Below are 21,263 nucleotides of genomic sequence, written 5' to 3' on the forward strand. Positions count from 1 at the left end.
CAGAATTAGATAGACTGAATCACCCAGTCCCACACCTGATGGACCTAGACAGGCTTGTGTCCCTATGGGCAGGCTGGCTCCCAAAGAGGAAAGAGAGAGGAGCTGAGCAAGACTTAGGGGGTGGGGCCTGGACATCAGCATTTTAGGAAAGCTTCTGTACTCAAAGTGTACATCCACGTTAGGGCCTAGCCCTTTAGGCATATCACATATTTTGCAATGCCTCTGTGCCTTTGCACATGCCTAGATTGAGCATCCTTGCCTCCTTCACTGGGGAAAAAATCCTAGTGATACCCCAACCTCCAATTTGGGTATGTCCTCCTCTGTGAAATCTTCCCCTTCCTCTTCACTTCCCACAAGCAGAGTAGCCTAAAAGCTCTCCTACATGCAACTACTCTGCCATAGACTTAGCTATTTCATGAACCGTATTCTGTGTTGAAATTATTTGGCAAGTAGACTGTGAACATTTTTGTGCCCACACACACACACATTTTTGTCAATGTGAAAAAAAAAAAGAAAAGGTCTGAAAGTATATCCATCAAATTATTAAGGGACCTTAACTCTGAGGAGAGGGGTTTGGTCAGAGGAGGATTTTTTGTTTTTAATAAATAAATCGATACATTTATTTATTTTTGGCTGCGTTGGATCTTCATTGCTGCCCGCGGGCTCTCTCTTGTTGCGGGCGCGGTGCGCGGGCTTCTCATTGCAGTGGCTTCTCTTGTTGCAGAGCACGGGCTCTAGGGCTCAGGGCTTAGTTGCTCCATGGCACATGGGTTCTTCCTGGACCAGGGCTCAAACCCGTGTCTCCAGAATTGGCAGGTGGATTCTTAACCATTGTGCCACCAGGGAAGCCCAGGAGGATGTTTATATTAATGTCCTCAGTTTACCTCTACATTGCTTTAATTTTTAAATGATATGTATTATGATTGTAACATAAAAATGATAATCTAAAAGAGGAAGAGTGTTGCATTATTTTTTTTTTTGCTGTATATTGCCTCCTGAGATGATTTTTACCTATGATTTCAGTCATCATCCCAATTTTGGACCATGATCTGCCCTCTCATGTCCCTCCCTCTCCCCCTACTCTTTCCAATACTCTCCTTCTTTCCTAAATCCCCATAGATCAGAGGTATGATGAGATGATGGGGAAGGGACAATCCTCGATCTCAGGCTTGTCTTGGTGCCATAAATAGGAATAGGTCTTTTCCAAATACCTGTCTATTGAGCTGTTATAAATCTGAACAGATAACAGGAAGACAGAGACTACTTGTTTTTCTGCTCTAACCCTGTGTATCTTTTCTTATGCAGGTAAACTACGGAACTGAAGTTTTGAAGGATGGGTAAAGACTTCCGTTATTATTTCCAGCATCCCTGGTCTCGGTTGATTGTGGCTTACTTGGTGATCTTCTTTAACTTCTTAATATTTGCGGAGGACCCAGTTTCTCATAGCCAAACAGAAGCCAACGTTATTGTTGTTGGAAACTGTTTTTCATTTGTAACAAATAAATACCCTAGAGAAGTTGGCTGGAGGCTTTTGAAGGTGCTTCTATGGCTACTTGCCATTCTCATAGGACTAATAGCTGGCAAATTTCTGTTCCATCAGCGTTTGTTTGGTAAGTACTCATGAAATGTAGTGCAGATAATTATTTAATTCTATACTCTATACCAAGATAGAGCTTTGTTATTTCTAAATGCCAGTTTAGAATGCATTTCAGTTTGCCTTCCAGCCTTAATTAGTTATGTGCTGTTGTAGCTCTGGTTCTTCAACTGTTCTGTGTTTAATGGTGTACTTTTCTATGGCCTTAGGAATACTAGCATGAGGTAAAATTAGTTCTAAACTTAATTTTATAAAATGGTGTTACATCTAAAATGATTGTATGTGTAATCTTATTTAAAGAAGACATGTAAATAGCTCTTTTCCCATAAGTAGTACCTAAGTATGATATCATAAAAGGTTTGTAAATCATAAAGAGAATGCTTCCATATCACACCACATTCTCATTAAAGCAAGTTAACCATTGCCCATATAGTTACACATATTGTTCATTCAGGGAATTAGAGCAGGAACTCTTAACTTTTTTCCCTTCACTTCTCTCTTTCCTTTTTTTTTTTTTTTTTTTTTTTTTTTTTTTTTGAAAACTGGGTTTTAAATGTTTAAACTCTTAACTTTTTTCCCCTCTCTTCTCTCTTTCCTTTTTTTTTTTTTTTTGTTTTTTTTTTGTTTTTGAACACTGGCTTTAGAATGTTTATTTTGAGCCTGATCAACCACAGAACAGTATTATAGTAAGGAATCTCTTGGTAGTAAGCAACAGAAAAAGAGACTAAATTTGTTTAAGTTTAAAAGGTAACTTACTATACGGGTATTGGGATATTTCACAGAGACCAAGAGTAGAATTTGTTTTGATAAATGGGATAATGGAACCAGGGGCTTGAATTCTACCAGGATGTTTTTGTCTCGACTTCTCTCTCATACCTGCTTTATTCTCCTTTCACACTGAAGATCAGTTTATATTCACTTAGACAGACTGGCTTGACTCTTGGTCCCAAGTTTAAACTCTTAGATTTAAACGAAGTTGACCCAGGTTGGGTGTGGTTCCTACCTCTGGCCCAGTCGATTTTGGCCAGGAGGTGGGTGCAATTTATTCAACAAATTCATTGGTTACTTATTATGCCAGGCACTGTTCTAGACATCGAATCAAAAAAGCAGGGCATCTGCCCTCATAAACACATCCTGCAGGAGGGAGGAAGGTTCTAAACAACTAAATGCATAAAATGCAAAGAGGTGATAAATGCTACGGGGAGAAAGAAAGTTTTAAATGCTACTGGGTCAATTAGGGAGAGAACTTAGCAGTGAAACTTTGAATTTAGCAATTATAAGATCATAGGTGACCTAGTGTGGGTATTTTCAGTCTAGAAGTTTGGTGAGAAACAGATGGCAATGGTTTCGGGAATAAACAACAAATATATATGCATACATACACATAACATTATATATATATTCTTCTCAATCTCTACTCCTCAAACTGTTGCCATCTGTTTCTATTGCATAAACATATAAAATGTACATATTTTATATTATAAAATATGTAGTTTCAAGAAATTTGATGAGGAAATGGAAGAAGGAAATGGGAAGTAGCTATACATGGAAAAAAGGCTAAGGGGAGATTTTGTTTTACTTGTTATTTTTTTATTTTTATTTTTTGCGGTACGTGGGCCTCTCACTGTTGTGGCCTCTCCCGTTGCGGAGCACAGGCTCCGGACGTGCAGGCTCAGCGGCCATGGCTCACGGGCCCAGCCTCTCCGTGGCATGTGGGATCCTCCCGGACCGGGGCACGAACCCGTGTTCCCTGCATCGGCAGGCGGACTCTCAACCACTGCACCACCAGGGTAGCCCCTCTTGTTATTTTTGATGATGGTGATTTTATTTGAGGAGTGAGATTAATTGATCTGCTTGTCATGGGGAAGAAGCTAGACTGAAGTGCAGGTAAAGATATAGAAGGAAGACAGCATCTCTGAAGGTTGCTTTGGTCTGTGACTTAGGACACAGGCCACAAACAGTGGCCTTAGAGAGGACAGGAGGAGACACCCCAGTTCCTCAGAAATAGTCATGAGTGAGATCAAGGTTGGTACTCTAGTAGGTACATTTGAGTTGGAGGAGTAGAGAGGTGAGTGTGCTCCCACCTGGTGATTTCTATTTCACTACGAGGAAGGAAGGGCTAAAGATAAAGATGGAGGGATTGATGAGCAAGGGGCTTAAGAAAGTGGTCCAACTCCGGAAGAGCTACTCTAGGGAATATAGATGTGAACTGACTAGGACAAATGAAAGGGTTACTGATGATCACCGAAGGCTGAGGTGGTTAGTCACTATAAATTTGAATGATACCAATCTGAATATTTGAGCAGCTTTCTCTGTGAGAGCTCAGTCACCTGGAACAGAATTTGAGTGATTCACCTGGTCAGGGAATACTCAGGCTTGCTGTACTGGAAACAAAGGATGGAAAATCAATGGAGAGTTCTAGTAAAAGAGGTATTGATTTGATTAGTAGGGGGTTCTGGCTGGGTGTGGAAAGGAGATGAGGAAAACAGTGGTTTCAGAGGAGTGGGCAAGGGCCTGAAGATTTGGATGAAATGGAACAGGTGAAACGGGAGTAAGAGGAGGGAACGGATTGATGGGTGTGGTTAGATGGCATGTTGGAACAGAAGTATAGGCATTCTTTAGTGGTGATTCCCAACTAGGGTGTGTTCTTTAGAGAGTGGGTGCTAAAGTTAAGTGGAGAGTTGGGGGTCATTGACACAGAGGATAACGGGGAACTGGGTGTGAGCTGGGCCATCCACTGAACATTGAACAAGCATGGTGTTGTTTATAGTAATCATGGATAGAAGAGGTCAAGGGGAGGGGGTAAGCGAGAGATGGCCAGTTTTCAAAAGTGGACGAAGGGTGCTGAGCAGGCAAAACAATAGATATCCATTACAAGCAATGGCTGGATGCATCTGTAATCCATTCCATAAACTTGCTCAGGGTAGAAAGCTAAGGCAAGCTTAGACCAAAATATACAGTTTGGAGAAAAGTTATCAGCCTATATTATAAAAGACTGAATGAAAATCATATGGTGGAGGTAATGATAATAATAAGGGCAGATCATTTGGTTTTGTAATTACTGCATTTCATTAAGTTATTCTATTGCCGTCCTATCTCTTATACTAAAATCACATTTAGTCATGGCTTACTTTTTTTTTTTTTTTTTTTTTTTTTGGGACCCGGACTGGGGCACGAACCAGTGTCCCCTGCATCGGCAGGCGGACTCTCAACCACTGTGCCACCAGGGAAGCCCCATAATTCACTTTTTTTAAAGGCCTTATTTAAACCTTTAACAATTTGTAGGTGCAAGTTTGTGGTAGGTGGTGGTAATGGTGATGATGGTGTATGTATGTTGAGAGGAGTGGGATTGTTCATTACAAGTACGGAAATTTTTGTTACAGAAATTGGAATGGTTTACAAAATAATCAGAATCATTTTGTGTGATCAACTAAACAGTTTCTTTTTTTTTTTGGTAATTCTCCAATGAAATGCCAAATAAAAATATTAAATAGAGTGCCACTACTGCTTTCATTTCATTAACTTGAGTCTTCCCTCACTTATTTTATTATGGAAAGTCTCTTCTTTGTAGATTCCAAAAAGACAACACAATATTGCCGTTTTAAAGCATGCGTGAGGAAGAGTGAATGATTCTGTGGTCACTTGATTTAATCCAGTTCATTGGTTATAAATTTTATTTTTTATGAGACATGAATATTACAATGCTGTGGCTATTTAGTTAACAACATGAAACCCTCTCATGATTTATAATTTGTAGTGGGATTTGTCCCGAATAAAAATGCTGACTCTTGCAAATTGGAAATTGCTTTTTTTTTTTTTTTTAAACATCTTTATTGGGGTATAATTGCTTTACAATGGTGTGTTAGTTCCTGCTTTATAACAAAGTGAATCAGTTATACATATACATATGTTCCTATATCTCTTCCCTCTTGCGTCTCCCTCCCTGCCACCCTCCCTATCCCACCCTTCCAGGCGGTCACAAAGCACCGAGCTGATCTCCCTGTGTTGTGCGGCTGCTTCCCACTAGCTATCTACCTTACGTTTAGTAGTGTATATATGTCCACGCCTCTCTATCAGAGACAGAAACGATTAAATGCATTTAAAACTATTCCCCTCTCACCTGTGCTGTATGATTGGAATAAAATGAGAGAGTTGGTTTTCCTACATAGTAGCACTAAACTTGTAAGACTTCAGGCTGGTCACAAATTTCCCAAATGCAGAATATAATTTAAGAGCACATGTGAAATGAGAATTAATACATTTTTTAAAAATTTCTTTAGGTTTAACACTGAATCTTGTTGAGGTAAGTATTATATCAGGATTTATGAAAATTAGATTCCATTGGAATATCAGTTTATACTTTTCCAGTGCCTCTCTTTTCAATTTTTTTGGATGATTCCATTGTTTAAAAAAATAAGTGTGTGTTCAAATAATGCATCCTACCCTTTTGGAGGATTATACATTTGGGATATCCATGAATAGAGAAATCTAAAATTATTATGCTGATAAGGCTTACATAGAAAGGGGAACTTAATTTTTTGAGCTTATTGAAGAAATCATTTTTATTCCAAAAAAAGAATTGAAATGACTTACAAAAACATTTATGTTTAATACAGTAGGAATAGTAAATGAGTACCACAGAATCAAATATGTTTTGATTTCATGAGTTTTGCTACCGTGTTGGTTTCGAGCTTCCTTGGAGGCTGGTCAAAAGGGGAAATGTGATACATTACATATCTTTGGATATCAGAAATGATGAAAATTGCAAGTTTCATGGGGGAATTTTTCTTTGCACTAAATTCTAGAATTTCTTGCCCTAAACTCTGGTAAGGATTTTTTTTTTTTTTTTTTTTTGGTATAAGACACACTGCATGGTGAGGTGGCAAGTGCAGAAATGAATTTCGTATTCTTGTGTTTTAAAGCAAACTTTCATAAAAGTTTAGAGTATAACTTTTAAGCATAAAAGAAATTTGTGATATTGTATTCACTGAAAGTAATTCTATGGAGGGCAAAGTGATCAGAGTCTAAATAATGCCTTCTGATTGAATAGCTTTATCTAGGGATGGATATTAGAACATCAAGATTATGACAAATGTATTTCTCAAACAGACTGCTCTTGCTATTTGTATTCCTTCATTTCTTTTTGTTTTCTAACGTGCAGAAAGCCTCTATTAGTTGCACTTTTCTTTTTTACATGGATGAAGGGCAGGCCGACTCAGACTGCTCTGACAGGTATAGTGTATAGTAATGATGCTGGACCTGTTAATATTGCATAGTTCCTTTTTGGAAACGTATATATTCATGTATATAGTTATTTGCCTAATTATTTCATTAATGTTTCATGTCTTAGCCATACCATAAGCCGCACAAGGGCAGAGATTGTGCTGTGTTGCTTATCATTTAATCCTCAGTGCCTAAAACAATGCCCGGAATGTAGTATTATTTGATAAATTTGAATGAATAAATAAATTAATATTCCTTTGTCTTTTACATGTTATCTTTGCCAGTGTTGCCTTTTTATTGTAAGCTATAGTAGAGTATTCATTTGTTCATTTATAAAATACCAGACGTGGTCTCTGCTCTCAAGGAATTTAAAATCTGGTTAAAGAGATAAGATGCATATGCATGAAAAATTAATTACTCTGACAATACAAGGAAATGCACATCAAGTATCAAATGTACAGACTGTGAGAGTTGTGGGAATTCAAGAAGGGAGGTCACGGTGGGCCAGGAAGGGGAAAGAAAACTTTGCTGCCAATGTGGGATGTAAGGGAGTCTGAAGCATGAGTGGGATTAAAATAGTCAAATATGATGCAAAGAATTCATTACAAACTTTAGGTCATGAGGTAGATGGTGTGAGCAAAGGAGAGGAGAACAGTTTAGATTTTTTTTAGAGTGGGGGAAAACTGAGGAGGTCATGCTCATTTTGACTGGAGTGAAAGGTTTGTGTTAGGAAAGAGCAGGAGTTGCAATAGCAAGGTAGGCTGAGTCTGAATTCTTTGTCTTTTTATGCCAGTCTTGTACTTTGGTCTTTCTCCCTTCTGCTGCAGTATTTGGATCAAGGAAAGTATTTGAACGAGATGGGAGATGATGGCAGGATTAATCTTGAAGCAGAATCTAGAGGGAATTGGAGAGGGAGAGGTTAAGGGAGTAGAAAAGAGTAGGAAAGTATTTTCGGAGCCTTGTGCAGTCATGCAGGCTTGAGATAGTTCAGGCCAATCTGGAATAGGGGTGGTACAGTGGGCATCAGGGTGGGGATTCTCAGAACCTTGTGAAGCTTCAACAGCTGATGAGATGTGAGGAGGTGAGAGTAAAGGTGAAATTATGGGTGACTAGGAATATTGGGATGAATGACTAAGGGAGTGATTATCTTCTTAAAAAAAGAAAGACTCATTAGGAGAAACCAGTTAGAGAAGATAATGAGTTCAGTAAATAATGGGTTGAGGTAATGAGAACATAGGCAATGGCCCATTTACCTTGAATAGTACTCAGTACAGCACAGTATGGATTTATGTACCTTAATCCAAGCCCACCATTTCTTATCCAAACCTCGAGACCAGACATGTTTCAGACGTCAGTGCATGTGCTCACATTTAGTAGCTTGCCCTATGGGACTGAGGAAATACTCCATCATCAAACACATCGATATATCTGTAGCTGAATGTATACGTATGTGTATGTGTATATGTGTATATGTATATGTATATGTATTCACATGAAGCGGTGTAAAAGCTATAAACAGCCTCAAATCAGTTCAGGTTAGGTCTTGCTGCTAAATGAATTCAGGTTTGGTCAGGTCTTACCAACACATCAGTTACAAATATAGAGTCTTTCGGATTTCAGAATTACAATAATTGGATAATGGACCTGTACTTGACTATAAGCAACATTTCATATAAATCTTTGGTCCCCCCAAGATATCCACCTGCATAGAAATCACAATTCTTTTTTAGAAGGCTGTGATTTTTAAAAAATTATGGTTTGACTGATAACTAGACATCTACAAAAGAAAAATACATGTTGAAGGTTTTTTTCTTGTGTTTATATTATGCAAAATATTAAAGAGTTTGCTATTTTCTGTGTACCTATGTCTGTTTTAGTTTTAAACAGGAAATTCTAAATAAAGCACTCTCAATACATCTAGAAATCTGAGGAAACAAATTCTAGGGTTTTTTTCTTTCATTTTATTTAAACAAAAAGCTGTTGCCCATAAAATACCAAGTAACTCAACAATGTTTTGTCATTTAATGGATTTAATAAAGGTAAATGCTTGTTTGTTTTCTATTGTCTTAGCTTTAAGTCTAGTTTGAATTTTTTTTCTTTGTGTTTGAGCTACACATGTGATTTTATCATTTCAGAATAGAAAAGTTTCAGACGTTCCAGAAAGTGTGGGTAAGATAGTCTTGGGGATACAGGAAGATCAACACATGAAGAAACAGATTTCGTCAGATATTTAGGAAGGAAAAACTATTATTTTAATGCAATGATGTGGGTATGATCTGACCTCTTTTGTGTTAATTTAAGATCTGAATACCCGAGTAGTGTAAATGACTCTGAAAGTTGATAGTAACTATCCTGATAGTTTATAATACATTAAAAATAGTATATTTATTATTACTCAGGGTGATTGTCAACAACTGATTATTTTAAGTATTGCATTCTCAAGATGATAAGTACTTCCTTTTGCAGGAATTACTTGAACAAATGCTATATATGTGGTCAAATTATACTTAGATAGAATATCTACAGTTTTAAGCTTTGTCTTCTCAAGATACAGTGTTTGATACTCATGATAGATATTATTTAAATGTTTATTACCATCTTCATTCTCAACCAATGTATACACAGTGCCAGAATCTTCATTTTTCTACACGCTTGAATTGTCAACACATAATTTCCTTTTGTGGAGTAAAATAATTTTGAGCTCAGAGTGACCACAGAATTCATGTTAGAGAAAATGTTATACCATTGCTTGGAGTGGCCTTTAACATGGGAGAAAAAAAGCAAGGTTTTTGATATGAGAGGTTAGGAAAGGTAAGCTGGGAAAATGATAATTTAGCATTAAAATAATCCCCAAGGAACACCCCTCTTCAAAGGGGAATTTGATGTCTAATAGTTACTGAACTTGGTAGCCCTTTACAAAAAACTTATCCTGTTACTTTAATGTTCTCTCTCATTGAGTAGAAAAGGAAGGTGAAGCTGGAAACCCCAGCTGTACAGCCGCTTCCTCCCATACCTGTTTATTAGGTGCCTTCATTAGTTTGCAGTGCAGTCAGCTGCGCATCCATTAACACTAAAGTGCCACCAGCTGCAGCTTCCAGTGTGCTGGGATTGTCTGGCTGCTCTAGTTCCCATAGGACAGAGGATACAAACGCTGTAAAAAGATACTTCGAGGACTTAATAAAACTAACTCAGGTTAGAGCATTGTTAATTAAGCAATTATTAACCAAGTACCTTTCTCGGTACGTTTTACTGTACTTGGTAGAGATGAGTAATTCAGGGCCCAAGGTATTCTTTCCTTTCCAGGTCCAATCCTGGCCTCCACTTCCTCTTCTCATTTCCCACCTATGGGGGGTAATGGCAGAAATTTCTTACGAAAGCAGCTATCAAATGGAATTGCCACAACTAGACCCTCACACACGGTGCTAAGAGAAACCGCTTCACTGTTGAGTGAAATATAACTTGCCAGGGTGGAACTAGCCAGCTGGTTAAACAATACATAGTAAAATTGGAAGCAAAGAGTGCTTGATCACTTGTTCATTTAAAACCACATTAATAGAAGTTTTGTTTGTTTTTCAAATTATAGGGTAAATAGTCCTGGGTGGGAGAGGAGTGTGATTTGAAAGGACACTGACAAAAGTTTTCCGTGGTTTGTTTTCTTTTCTCTTTTATTAATGCTCATACCTAGAATCATTTCTTGAAGGTATTTTCACTGGCTTGAAGTCTGCGCTACTTGGGAGGGTGATGAACTAACAAGGACGTTAACAGTCGGCATCATCGGGAGATCTATTTCGAAGGGTGAGTGTTAGTATATGGGAGAACGCAGGAGAACATTCTGACGTGGTAGCTGTGTTGCTGTGCAGGATTCCAGATAGAAGGGAGAAAAAAGGCCATTAGAAGACCTGGGGGAGCACAGGCGGTCAGGCTGGAATACGGGGTGCACAGCCTTGCCAAAGACAAAGTCTAGTTGCTTTCTGGTGGTGGACTTGAAGCTGCATATTTGATTCTGAGTATCAGTGGTAGTCGAAGCAGTTCTGTTGTTTTTGATTTGTATTTTTATTGTGGCTGTGACTCAGACTTATTAGTGATGGCTAAATAGAAATGTACAGGGTTGATTTGCCTGGCTCCAAGGTCACAACAATAGCCAGCAGTAAAATTGGAACATAAACTGAAGCCTCCTGGTTCCCAGACAGGTGCCGTTTCAGGCATCCCAGATGGGGAGCAGGCAGCCGGTGAGCCTCAGGACTGGGTTGTGCAAGGCCACTCCCCACGGCTTCGCTCCACTTTGCCTGCGTGCAGGGATCTTTTCTGGCACCACCTCCTGCCTGACCAGCCCTCTGTTTTGGACAGAGAAAGTCATTCAGTTGACCCCACGAGAAGTTGTACAGTTCCCGGACAGAGCCTGTCATTGGTGCTGACCCAGAAGATCTCAGCATGGTGCTCTCTGCCCTGGCAGCCATCAGTAATCTCACAGCCTGTGCTGGACTTTACTTCTTCCCTGGATTCCATAGGAATGTGATCACGCTTCAGGATTTCCCTAAGCTTGTCTGTGCTCGTGATGATTCTTTGTGTGTCCTTGAGGACACGCCTATCGAAATGGATAGACCCTCTAAGAGTTAGGTGAGTGTGTACACACGGAAACCTGGGAGAGCGAGTTTGAACTTACCTTCCAGGAACCCCGGGGAAGTTAACGTTTGTACTGTAAATTTTAAACTCCATATTTTCCTGCTGCTTCCACATCCCTATGAACAGGCTGTGAGCACCTGACCCAGGTGACCAGGTGCACCAGTGTGAGGAGACTGGCCTTTGCCACAAGTTCCCCTTCTTGCCCTCCGCTGACTGTGACCTAGTGACATTCAAACACACCAGTCAAATCCGTCACACCTTTTGATTATGTGGCCCTGACCCCCTGTAAAGGTACTGGCCTGCGGGTCCTTACTTTCTTGCACCCCGCCTGGCTGATTGAGATTGCTCCCTTGGCCCTCCAAGCCTCTGACCCTGTGTGGCCTCCCTGTGGCATGTCTCTCTAGGATCTGTGAGTATAATAAATATTTTCCTTTGTCTCTCTTTGTGTTTCCTCTTGTGACTGTACCTGACTGACCATCTCATGAGAGAATATAAAACAGTTCCTTGCTGCTTCATGACCTATCTCCCTCTTTCTTTTATGTCCTTCCCAATTGATTCCTGTTTGAACTGTACCATTTTTCAGCATCATCACTGACAAACATCAAGTACCTCTCATTTGCAAGGGACAGTGCTAGGTGCCGTGAGACACTGTCTTTCAGGAGGTTGCAGTGAGCTAAGAGATTAGACACATACATGAAAATACAGCTGTACTATAACTGCAATGCCAGCATATGATAATTGCCATGTAAGCAGGATGGGCAGTCTATTCTGAAGGGGCAAGAGGTCACTCCCAATAGAAGTGGTTCAATAAGTCTCCTTAATAGGAGCAGGAATTCATGGGAACCATAGCATCTCAGTGTGAATGGAGTTGGTGAGAGCATCCTTGCTATATTTTCAGCCAGTATTTGAGCACCTCTAATAACGGTGAGCTCACCATCTCCCAAGTACTGTGTATCTGACCACTGTTTCTACAACAGTTCTTGAGTCTGAATCTGAGCCTTGCCTTGCGCTCCCAGTAGGATTCTGTTGGATAGAGAAGGAGGGCATTCTAAGCTGGAGAAATGGCAAGCACAGAGTTGCGGGGAGGAAAAGGACAAATAGTTCTGGGGTATAGTGTGAATCTGCATCAGCAGATTTGAGGCGGGAAAGGGAAGCTGCAAGGCAAATTGTGGAGAGTATTGAGTTTCAGGTTCAGCAGCTTAAAATTTATTCTGGAAACAATAGCAAGCCATGGAGCGTGTCTGTCCCTTTCAAATTTTAAATTACAAAAGTAGTACAATCTTGTGGGAAAAAACCCAAACCCTAAAATATGTGAAATCAAAGAAGAAAATCTAAAGCTTTGACCACAGGATGACAAGATCAAGGTACTGTTGTAGGAAGATGAACGCAGGATGAGTTGACCTTGAGGCAGGAGGTGTGCTTCCGTGGCTGGGGTGCACCTGACCTCAGGTGATCAAGGCTCGATTTAGCAGAGGCAATGAGGATGGGGTAGCAGGGAAGGAAGAGAGGGTGTGAAGGAAGTTCAGGCATACTCACTATTCTTCTCCTTTTATTGATAAAAATAAGATCTTGATTTCAAGTACTGCAGTTTCCTGAGTCCATGCCCATCATTTACCAAACATAAGATATATCAATCCATTTCTAAGATTGGAACTTAAATTATCATTAGATCATCCTACCTTCTTTTCTAAGTTTGCGGAAAGAAATGAATGTATTATTCTGGTTACTTGTAACACTAGAAGACACTTTAGGAAAATGCAGATTTATGCTCACAGATATAAATAAAGCTGTGAAGACACTAATGGCACTGAATTTCTGTTTTGAAGCTTAGTGTCTGTTTGCCCTTGTCCACTCCTTTGAATCATGCTCTTTGATTTGTCTCAATTCACTTGCAAAGTATAGGAACCTTGATTATATAGGGCTTTATTTTGTTCATTCAGTAAATATTTACTGAGCATTTTCTAGGCCCTGGGGATCCAGCATTGAACAATACAAAGTCCCTACCCTGATGGAGCTTATGTTTTAGTGGGAAAAGATGGACAATAAACAAATATGTCATCACATGTTATGTCAGAGGGCAATACATTCTGTCATGACAATAAAGCAGGAAAACTCTAGGGAGGGGTCTGGGAAGTTGCTGGAATTCCCTCTCTGAAAAAATGACATTTGAGCAAAGGCCTGAAGGAGATGAAGGAGCAATCCGAGTCGCTTTTTTTGGGGGGGAAACTACAGAAGAGAGCAGGGCAAGCCCCAAGGCACTCGTGTATTTTGAGTGTTTGATGAACAGCAAAGAGGCCAGTGGCTGAGCAGAGTGAGCAGAAAAGAAAATGGAAGTGGGGTTGTGCTGGCAAGATCACAGCCATCTCATTGTAAACAGTCCTTTTCCCTTAAGTGCAAAAAGGGCAACACCAATGAACAAACACATCAGCGTGACTTTAAGAATGTAGTTTCTAAGATAGATATACTGTATTTAAAACTGGCGTTTTAGTGAAGCCCTTGAGCCCTGCTTCTTGGTTTACTCTGGAATAGTGCACAATCAGTGATTTTTATTCTGGCAATTTCTTTACTCTTCTGAACTCCCCATTATGGCTCTTTTATGGGGGTTCTCACCTCACCTCCCTCACTCTAGTGGGATATAGAAGGGAAGAAAGCTGCTTTTTTAATGGTGGGTGAGTTTTTAAGTGATTTTAACGAATTTTAAAGGCACTCTACTCTGTGCCTGTTCCCATCCCTGCCGCTAGCAGTATTCACTCTGTAGTGGTATTTTCAGCAGTGGAGGTGGGGAAGACGTTCCTGGCGGCAGCCCCAATTGTCTGTCCTGACTCTCACATTTCCCCCATAGAGTTTTAAGCATCTTTTCTTTCTCTAGGGATGAATAGATGTTCTGTCCATATAAGGGGGTGGGGTGTTGTAGAGATGGAGGTTCACAGACCTTCCTAGGTTTTTCCCCCATTATAACCCCAGCCATGAGTCTGTTAGTTTAGCCCCAGGAAAAATGACCCTATTCATTTATTTCTAGGTTGCTTTCCTGCTTCTATTTAGAGCCTAAATAGATTGCTAGACTGTCCCCTTTATTAAATTTTGGAAACACAAGCACTTGACAATCCTTGTTTAAACCAGGACAGAGAATTTATTTAACAGCTGAATTTTAGATGGCAGATCAAATTGAAAATGAAAGAAGAGTATTCTTACTCTTTCTCAGAAAACTATCAACAGTGGGTGGAGGAAGATTTTCAGACAAAATACTTTGAGCAAGTCTAGATTTTCTAGCCCTAGATATACAAGAAGGATTAATGAAAGAGATTCATTCAAGAGGTATTTCTAGAGTGCCTGTTTTATGGGAGACCCAATTCCAGGCACTGGGGATACAACAGTGAATAATAATAAAAACAAGAAGACACTCAGGATTCTTTTTCTCATATGTTGTATGCTCTGGTGGGGATATATAAACAATAGTGGTCATTCATGCAGTTCATCAAATATTTCTGTCTCACACATCTCTGGAACATGGTGGGATTGTACTTTGTGGTCTTGTAATTAATTCTGATTGGTTAGTTGTGAGCAGGGGTGGTGTGTAGCACTTCTGAGCTAGAGCATTTGATTGCACATGCAAGACCCTCCGGTCTTGTTTCCTCTTTTCCTCAGCAACCAGCAATGCTCCAGATGGTTGTTGCTCTATTGACCTGAGACCCAGAGTGAAGGCAGTGTGGAGTAGAGCTCTTAGCTGACCCTTAATGGACGTGTAGTAGGAGAAAGGAATAAACTTTTGTACTTTAAAGTCATTGAGATTTTGGAGTTGTTTGTTGTCGTGGCATAACCTGGCTTATCCTGACTGATATAGTAAGTTAAAAATAAACACAATTTTAAAAAGAGATAACTTCAAATAATGCTATATTCTATAAAGAAAACAAGACAGGGAACTGTGGCCGAAAGTGCCTGGAGTACGGTATACAGGCTCCTCTAAATAGGGTGAGGAGGTTAGATTGGAACTAAGACTTGAATGATGAGAGAGAGCTAGCTGTGGGAAAATCTGGAAGAAGTGCACTGAAAATTGAAGGAAGAGCAAATCAAAAATCAAGAAAACCTTTTTGGTATGATTGAGAAACATCAAGGATGTTCATGGAGACTAGAGAGGGAGGAGGAAGAAGAAGTAGGTAAGAGCTAATGTTGTAGGAGTTGGCAGGTCATGGTCAAGAAATGTTGTCTCATTTTAAGACTAAGCTATCATAGGGCTTTGAGCAGAGAAATGACATGATCTGATTTTTATAGTAATTATTTGGGTTGCTCTGAAAACAATGGCTGTATGGGGGAAATAGTGAAAACAGGGAGACTAACTTCTAACTGGTAGTTGGGAGATTGCTGTATTGGTCCTTATCAAAGAGTATGATGGTTTGATTCAGGATGGTAATATGGAGATGGGGAGAAGTGGATGGAATTAGGATGCATTTTGGAGGTTGATCCTATAGGATCTGATGATGGATTGGGTGTGGGTGATACACGTAAGATTTAAGGATGGATTGTGTGTGTGTGTGTGTGTGTGTGTGTGTGTGTGTGTGTGTGTGTGTGTGTGTTTGAGCAACTGGGTGGATTGTGTTGCTATTCAATAGAGAGATTGGGGGAATAAAAGATTTAGGTATGAAAAATCAAGTTTCTGTTTTGGACACATTGAGTTTGAAATGCCTATCTATATTCATTATTCAATACATGTTGGGTATGTTTGGGATTCCAGTTCTAGTAATATGAAGTAGCTTATATCAGACTAACCTTCCTGCAGATAGAAATTCTAACTTTTTTTCCTTCCTCCTCCCCCAGTACTACTATTTTAAGGCATTGGAGAATGACCAAAATAAGGCAGAAACAGGAGGGGATTCAATCTTGTTAAAAGGGTGCCATACTTGTGAGATCCATATAGCTTTAACCCTGAAGGTACTTCCCAGCCCATTAAGCATGGTAACAGCTAGAACTCCAGTAGAAAGCCACAGCTCTTTTGATTTGAGGACTCAGAATATGCAGTTCAGGGCTGATGGAGCAGTTGGAAAGTAATGAGGGAAATCCTGGAAAGGTCATATCCATAGAGTAGAGTGCTCCAAATTTTATGTATAAACTCTGCTTGAATTCTTGACTGGCCCTGGGCTGTACATTCTTGGTGGAATCTTCAGGAATCCCAACAAAAGCACTAGCTAGAAGGTTGAAGGAGCTGAACAGAGATTTTACTGGCTGTCTACCACAGGAGAGACAGTTTGGAGTTTGACTCAAACTAAGTTAGAAGGATTGGTAAACACCTTGGGCTTTCCATTGAACCTCCAGAAGGGCTGTCCCTTAGAAGTAAAAGCTATATCCTAGGGCTATGCGATTTGCCCCAGGCCTCAGGAGGAAACCAGCACAGATCCAACCTAACCAAGTATAAAATCAAGCCTACACAACTTCCAGGTGATTAGCCAATAATTTAAGTGCATGATAGAACAAGAAATCAACACTCTTTAGAGGAAGATAACAGAATGCAGAGTCTCTACAATGTATCATTCATAATGTCCAGCATAAAATAAAAATTGATTATATTTGCAAAAAGAAAACAAAAAAAAACACCCCTGGACAATTTGACCCATAGTCCAAAGAAAAAGTAGTTAATAGAAACAGACACCTAGATTACACAGAAGTCAATTAGCAGACAAAGACTTTAAAGTAGTGTTTATATATTGTTCTTAGGCAAGTAGGATAATACGAAGAAGACCACTAACAATTTCATAATCAAACTGCTGAAAATCAAAGATAAAATGATAATGTTGAAAGAAGCTAGAGAATAAAGTCACATTTTATATAGGGGAATAATGGTATGAATGATGGCTAACTTCTTGTTGCAAATAGAAATCATAAATATGGGGATAAGTTAGAAGACTATTTTTTCCTTTTCTTAATTTCTTTAAAAGACAACTGGATGTATAAAGGAAAATTTATAATATTGTATTGTGGAGCTTTATAAAATATGATGATATAAAATATATGACAATAATAACACAAAGGATGGAGGTAAACGGAATTACACTGTGGCAAAATTCTCATTTTTATGAATTGGCACAATGTTAATCTTAAACTATGATAAGTTAAGGAGTCATGTTGCAATCTTTAGAACAATCACTGAAAAATAATACAAAGAGGATAGATCAGAAATCTAATAGGAAGGAAATTAAAATTAACTAAAAAAATTTTGATTATGCCAAAAGAAGACAGGAAAGAAGTAGCAGAGTAGCAGTATACAGATGGGATAAGGATAAATCAAACAGCAGAGTGGTAGACCTAAACCCAAACATATCTATAATTAGATTGTATGCAAAAAACCTAAACATTACAATTAAGAGGCAGAGATTGTCAGACTGAATTTAAAAAGCTTGATCCAAGCATATGCTTACTGTTTGTAAGACATAAACTTTACGAAGACAGAGCAATTGAAGTTGACAGGATGGAAAATGAATATATCACATAAACAGTATAAGACAACTGGTGTGGATATGTTAATGTCAGACAAAGTAACCAAGGTAGACATATCAAAATGATGAATGGCTCAATTCATCCAGAATATATAGCAGTCATAAATATATATGTACCTGATTACAGAGGTTCAAAACATCTGAAAGTAAAACTGATAGAATTAAAGAGAGGAAAATCAAATCCATAAACATTGTTGTATAATTTTACTGTTTTCCTTTTAGTAATTGATAGAATTAAATTAGACAGAAAAATTAATAAAAATATAGGTTACTTTAAAACTAATATCAAACAGAACACATCATAATACACATTCTTTTCAAGTGGAATGGAATATTCCCCAAGGTTTATTCTTCTCTAAGCAAAAGGGAGAATCAAGGATTTATATATTTATTTAATTTACTTACTATGGAACATACAACAAGTCTAAGTGAATTTCAGAAGTTACTCATACAGAGTATGTTTTCTGATCACAGAGGAATTAAATTAGAAATAAAAAACAAATACACACAACACAGAACACATATACACACAGAGAGGAAATCCCCAAATATTTGGAAATTTAAAAACACAATTCTAAATACCTATGGTCAAGGAAGAATTTACAAGAGAAATTAGCAAATATTTCTAACTGAATGATGATGAAGATATAACATCAAAATTTATGGGATGTAACAAAAGCAATGCTTAGAGGTAAATTTATATTTAAATGCTTGTATTAGAAAAGAAGAAAGGTTTTAAATCATTGCTCTAAGTTTCCATCTTCAGAGGTTAGGAGAAGAAAAGCAAATTGAACCAAAAGTAAGTAGAAAGGAGAAAAAATAATGAAGGTAAGAGCAGAAAGGAAAGAGAAAAAGGACAAACAATGGAGAAAATTCACAAAGCCAAAGGTTGATTATTTTGAAAAAATTAATAAGACTAGAAATTATACTAAGATTGACCAAGAAGCAAAGATAGAAAACAAATTACCAATACCAAGAATTAAAGAGGGGGTGTCACTGCAGATTCTAAACAGATCAAAAGTGTAGGGAATGCCAATTAATTTATGCCAATAAATTCCCTCAAACCCCACAAGAGAAATAAATTTCTTGATAGACATAGTTTAACAAAACTGACATAAGAAGAAATAATCTGGATAGCTTTATATGTATATAATAAATTGAATTCATTATCAAAAATCTATCCACAAAGAAATTTCCTGGCTTAAATGACTCCATTTCTTGTGGCCTTGAGGACTTATAGGTGTTATCCTCTAAGCAAAAGAGAGAATCAAGGATTCATTCGTTTAATTTATTTAATGCTTGTATAATAGTTACGTGCCTGGCATTGTTCTAAGCACTTTAGAAATGATAACGTATTTGTCGGATGTTTACGGTGGTAAGGACATGGAGAGATGAAGAAAGATTTCAGGAATGATTACCTCCTACAATATATGCTATATACTTAACAGAACTGAATGCTTCTGGCTGTTTTCTGCCCACAGATGTCAGAAATTTGTGGGCAAACTGGAACGTGCTTTCAAATGTGTACTCTGAAGTGGTGATCAATCAATTGGTGTTGTATTCTCATTTTCTTTCTGCATGCAGAGTAGAATGCAATTGTTAAAATCCGGAATATGAGGCCTAGTTGTGTTGCTTTCTGTTCCCTGTTCTTGCCTCATCATTTTCTGCCTTTCAAATTCATGCCGTCTGTTCCCTTGCATCTCTACATGTCAAATCTTATCTCTTCATTACAATTTATTCCAAATATTGCCCCCTGATTTGTCTTTGTATAAACCCTTTTCATATTGCATGTTGTAGGGGTTTAATAAGCATTTTATGAATTGCATGAATAGATGAATGAATGAAGGCAGGTGTCTATTATGATAGATGATGCAAAGAAGCAACCTCCTCTTTGCAGCTTCATCCTCACTGGTATCGTGCTTTTATGACTAGGAATTAACTCTGAATAAAATGTCTAGTTTGGCTGCACAACAATGACTAGCATTTAATACAATTGCTATTACAGAGCAATTTTGCATCACTTGAGAGTGGATTGCCTTATTGATTTGATTTTGTAATTGATGAATGCCAACAAGAAGTTAATGTTTCATAAAAGATTAATTGGAGGTATTTTTCTCAGCATTTATGAGAGATCTTTTTTTCCTGTGTTTGGAACACAATATGAGGCCTTACTGGGTCTTCAACAGTTCATCCAGATATTGTTCTGATAGAAAAAAACATGCTAGCAGTTGATAAGCTTTCTGGGTCCTATCTTAATTACTTCATTCCTTAGACAACATATTTGTTAATTATTAAATATGTAATTGTGCTAAATCATAAATGGTAGTTGCTCAAGGGCTATTGATGTAAATGAATGCAGTAGTCTCTGCTGTTTCATGGGGTGAGTTGTGAGTAAGGCTTTTCAAAGTCCCCTATCTTCAGAACCACCTGCCACGTATACAAACCGCAGGCTCATCATTTTCCATTTTTGACTTATATCCTGTAGTAATCAAGGATTGGCTTGGAAACAGTACAGGCACAGACCATGATTATGAGCACAGATACTATTCTAAAAATAAATGAAAAAATTGTAGAAAACCTATGACTAAGGCATTGTATCTATTTGGCCAATGTAGAATGCAGTGACACAGCAGGTATTAAGAAGCAGGAAATTTTTTTTTGCAAGATACTTTATTTTAGGCATCTAATTTGCTAACTTTTAGTTGAGAATTTCTGATTATCTACCTTGTGTGTGTGTGTTTGTTTTTTGTGTTTTTTTTGCGGTACGTGGGCCTCTCACTGTTGTGGCCTCTCCCATTGCGGAGCACAGGCTCGGGACGCGCAGGCTCAGCGGCCATGGCTCACGGGCCAGCATGTGGGATCTTCCCGGACCTGGGCACGAACCTGTGTCCCCTGCATCGGCAGGTGGATTCTCAACCACTGCGCCACCAGGGAAGCCCCGTATGTGTGTTTTAAATGTTTTTTTTTTTAACAATGATCCTGACTTTCTTTAATATTTATATTTATTTATTCATTCATTTGTTCATTTATTTATTTATTTATTTTGGCTGTGTTGGGTCTTCGTTGTGGCATGCAGGATCTTTGTCGTGGCATGCGGGATCTTTTTGTTGAGGTACGTGGGCTTCTCTCTAGCTGTGGCGTGTGGGTTTTCTCTCTCTAGTTGTGGTGCCCAAGCTCCAGAGCATGTGGGCTCTGTAGTTCGCAGCACATGGGCTCTCTAGTTGAGGCCCGTGGGCTCAGTAGTTGTGGCACATGGGCTTAGTTGCCCTGTGGCATGTGGGATCTTAGTTCCAGGGATCTACAACCAGGGGTCGAACCCATGTCCCCTGCATTGGAAG

General features: G+C 38.7%; 1 protein-coding gene across 1 annotated transcript in view; it reads left to right on the plus strand.

Moving 5' to 3' along the window:
* Window positions 1–1,333: 1,333 nt before the first annotated feature.
* Window positions 1,334–21,263, plus strand: part of LOC112396666 (transmembrane protein 117) — a 317,352-nt gene continuing 297,422 nt past the window's right edge. Inside the window, exon 1 of the mRNA XM_024740450.1 lies at window positions 1,334–1,610. Within this exon, the coding sequence (XP_024596218.1) occupies window positions 1,334–1,610 (277 nt within the window). The remainder of the gene's footprint in view (window positions 1,611–21,263) is intronic.

The sequence above is a fragment of the Neophocaena asiaeorientalis genome, unplaced genomic scaffold (assembly GCF_003031525.2).
Source record: "Neophocaena asiaeorientalis asiaeorientalis breed wild unplaced genomic scaffold, Neophocaena_asiaeorientalis_V1.1 scaffold340, whole genome shotgun sequence".
NCBI classification, from domain to species: Eukaryota; Metazoa; Chordata; class Mammalia; order Artiodactyla; family Phocoenidae; genus Neophocaena; species Neophocaena asiaeorientalis.